The 2,717-nt window shown below is 35.8% G+C and overlaps 1 protein-coding gene across 1 annotated transcript; it reads right to left on the bottom strand.

Moving 5' to 3' along the window:
* Window positions 1–735: 735 nt before the first annotated feature.
* On the bottom strand, window positions 736–1,686 carry LOC128647104 (olfactory receptor 6M1-like). The gene has a single exon (XM_053699920.1). The coding sequence runs from the start codon at window positions 1,684–1,686 to the stop codon at window positions 736–738; it is 951 nt and encodes a 316-aa protein (XP_053555895.1).
* Window positions 1,687–2,717: the final 1,031 nt, after the last annotated feature.

Below are 2,717 nucleotides of genomic sequence, written 5' to 3'. Positions count from 1 at the left end.
GGACACTTGCACTGTAAATATTGCATTTAAGTTTTGAGAGTCATGATCTACAGTAAGTGACACATAAACTGCAACCAGGAGAACAGGAGAACTGGCCAGAATATCCAAAACAATCCATGTTACATGTTTTCTGTGAAGGGCTTCAATGCACTTATATATGTGTATTTATATGTCTTCATATGTATTTATGTGTATAGATGTCTGTAATTACATATGTACACATAAATACATATGTATATACATATATAATATACAGTATATATATACACACGGGGACACACACACACATACATATTTAGACATATATATGTATGTATCTCTATGTTAAAGCCCTTTGCAGGCTTTTATTTTTCTAACACCTGAGACCTCATATATTTGAGCCCTCATAACTTTTTATAGTAATTTTTTTTATTAGTTTTTTATTAGATAGTGTTATTATGAGGGTAACTTTACTTTTTAATGTATTTTTAATATTTTTTGTGTAACATTTAACCAGAGCTCTGAGATTGCGCTAACGAGAGGCCCTTTAAATTCAATTGCGCTCAAGCGAACGCATTTACTTTTAATTTGTGATATGCACACTACTTAAGACGTGTGCGCAAATAGTGGTGATAAACCCAATATCGCTCATGCGCAACTGCAATCTGGCCCTAAACTGTAATCTGTGCACCACTTGTAATCTGGCCCTAAACGTGGCTATAGACCACTGAGAACAATATCAAATTCATTATATCTCTATGCTTTCTGATTCTCAGTAATGTGTCTTCTAGTCGTCATACGTTTAAGTGCATCTTTAAAGACTTTATTTCTCAAGCTATAAATAAAAGGGTTTAGAAGTGGGGTTAAGATGCTGTTTAGCAAAGCAACAATTTTGGTTGAATCTATTTTTGAGTTCTTGGAGGGGCGGACGCACATAAAGATACAGCTACCATACACTATAAAGACTACAGTAAGGTGAGAAGCGCAAGTGGAGAAGGCTTTTTTTCGTCCAGCAGTTGATGATATCTTTTGAATAGCTGAAATAATGCAGCCATATGAGACAAGTGAGAAGAACAATGATCCTAAAACCAAGGAGGAGGCAAGGATAAAGTCTAGCATGCCAATAAGATATGTGTTGCCATCTGCCAGCTTCAGTAAAGGGGCCACATCACAAAAGTAGTGGTTGATAATGTTGGAACCACAAAATGACAAGCGGAATGTTAGGACAGTTTGAACAATTGTGTCCATAAACCCACCAAACCAGGAGAAAATAATCAACTGCAAGCAAAGCTTAGGACTCATGATGGTCCCATATCTCAAGGGGTAACAGATGGCCATAAACCTGTCAAAGGACATGACCGCCAGCAGTAAAAATTCTGTTGTACCCAAGAGGAAGTAAATATAAGACTGAGCAAGGCATCCATTGAATGAGATGGTTTTGTTGCCGCTGATTAAATAAACAAGTACTTTTGGAACAATTGCAGATGTAAAGCTGATATCAAGGAAGGCGAGGTTGCTGAGAAAGAAGTACATAGGTGTATGAAGCTGAGCATCACCCAAACTGACAACAATAATTGTTGCATTGCCCAGTATAGTTATTGCATAGACCACAGAAAGAATCACAAAGAGAATGATCTGAAATTGTGAAGAAAGAGGTATTCCAAGTAATATAAATTCTGTAACTGATGTACCATTCTCACAACCCATCATTTTAGTGTAACCTAGAAAAGAATATTAGTAAATGCGTTAGAAATATATTTGATTTTTTAGACCCACATTATTCAGCAAGTTACCTTACAGTGTTGAATACTAATCCTTGAAAGACAAATATTACAAATGTTATATAATAGCAACTGGCAATGTAAAGGACCATTAAATACAGTAGTGTTGTATAAGCAACAAATGCATAATACAAAGCCAATTAACACTTCCTATAACATGTAAAAATTTCATTTGCCAGTCTGTGTCACGTGACAGCCATCAGCCATTCACAGACTCATATACGTACGCACTGTGAACTGTTGCACATGAAGTGACGCGCGCCAGGAGGGGGAATCACTGGAGCGTCTTTCAAGATTAAAAGGTAAGTATTTTAGCAAATCGAGTGAAATGTAAAGTTTGATGAATGAAAATGCCCCTGTTTTTAATAGGGTTTTTAAAAACCGGGCACTGATTCATCAAACTTGACATTCACTTTAAATAAAATAGTCTGTATAGGCCTGGTATTGCTTAGTTAATCAGTCTGAGAATGCATATTTATTATTTATGGAAGTTATTTAATTGACCCTGTCATGAGGATGCTTATTGCTGCTTATTCTGAAAGAATATCTCAGTGGCCTGTTCTGCAAAGCAACATGATTGAACACTAAAGTAATAGTAAGCAAAGCCTTGAGATAACATATTGAAGAAAAACATTGTGTCTAATGCAACGTGTAATTTATAGCTGCCCCTATGGAGCAGATTAGTAGTCACACTCATTCATTATTTTTTTAATTGCAACACTGTACATAAGTTGTACAAAACTGCTATTAATCATAACTGCCACTAATCCTTTCCCTAAACCCCTATTAACCCTAACCAGGACCCTCATGTGAAAATACCCTTATCCACTGTCATATTCTTAAATAATTCCTTTACTGTAAAACCCCTAGCCAAGCCCTCCTAAAAAATATTTCTCCTAGTAAACCCCTATTATATGTGTATGGGTCTATATACACTGTATATGTGCATATATGTAT

The sequence above is a fragment of the Bombina bombina genome, chromosome 2 (assembly GCF_027579735.1).
Source record: "Bombina bombina isolate aBomBom1 chromosome 2, aBomBom1.pri, whole genome shotgun sequence".
In the NCBI taxonomy this organism is placed as follows: Eukaryota; Metazoa; Chordata; class Amphibia; order Anura; family Bombinatoridae; genus Bombina; species Bombina bombina.
Note: the sequence above shows the minus strand (reverse complement) of the source record. Positions and strands in the feature narration are given on the sequence as shown.

Excerpts from the sequence above, each read along its gene's own strand:
- LOC128647104 (XM_053699920.1), bottom strand. The coding sequence starts at position 1,686 with ATGGGTTGTGAGAATGGTACATCAGTTACAGAATTTATATTACTTGGA.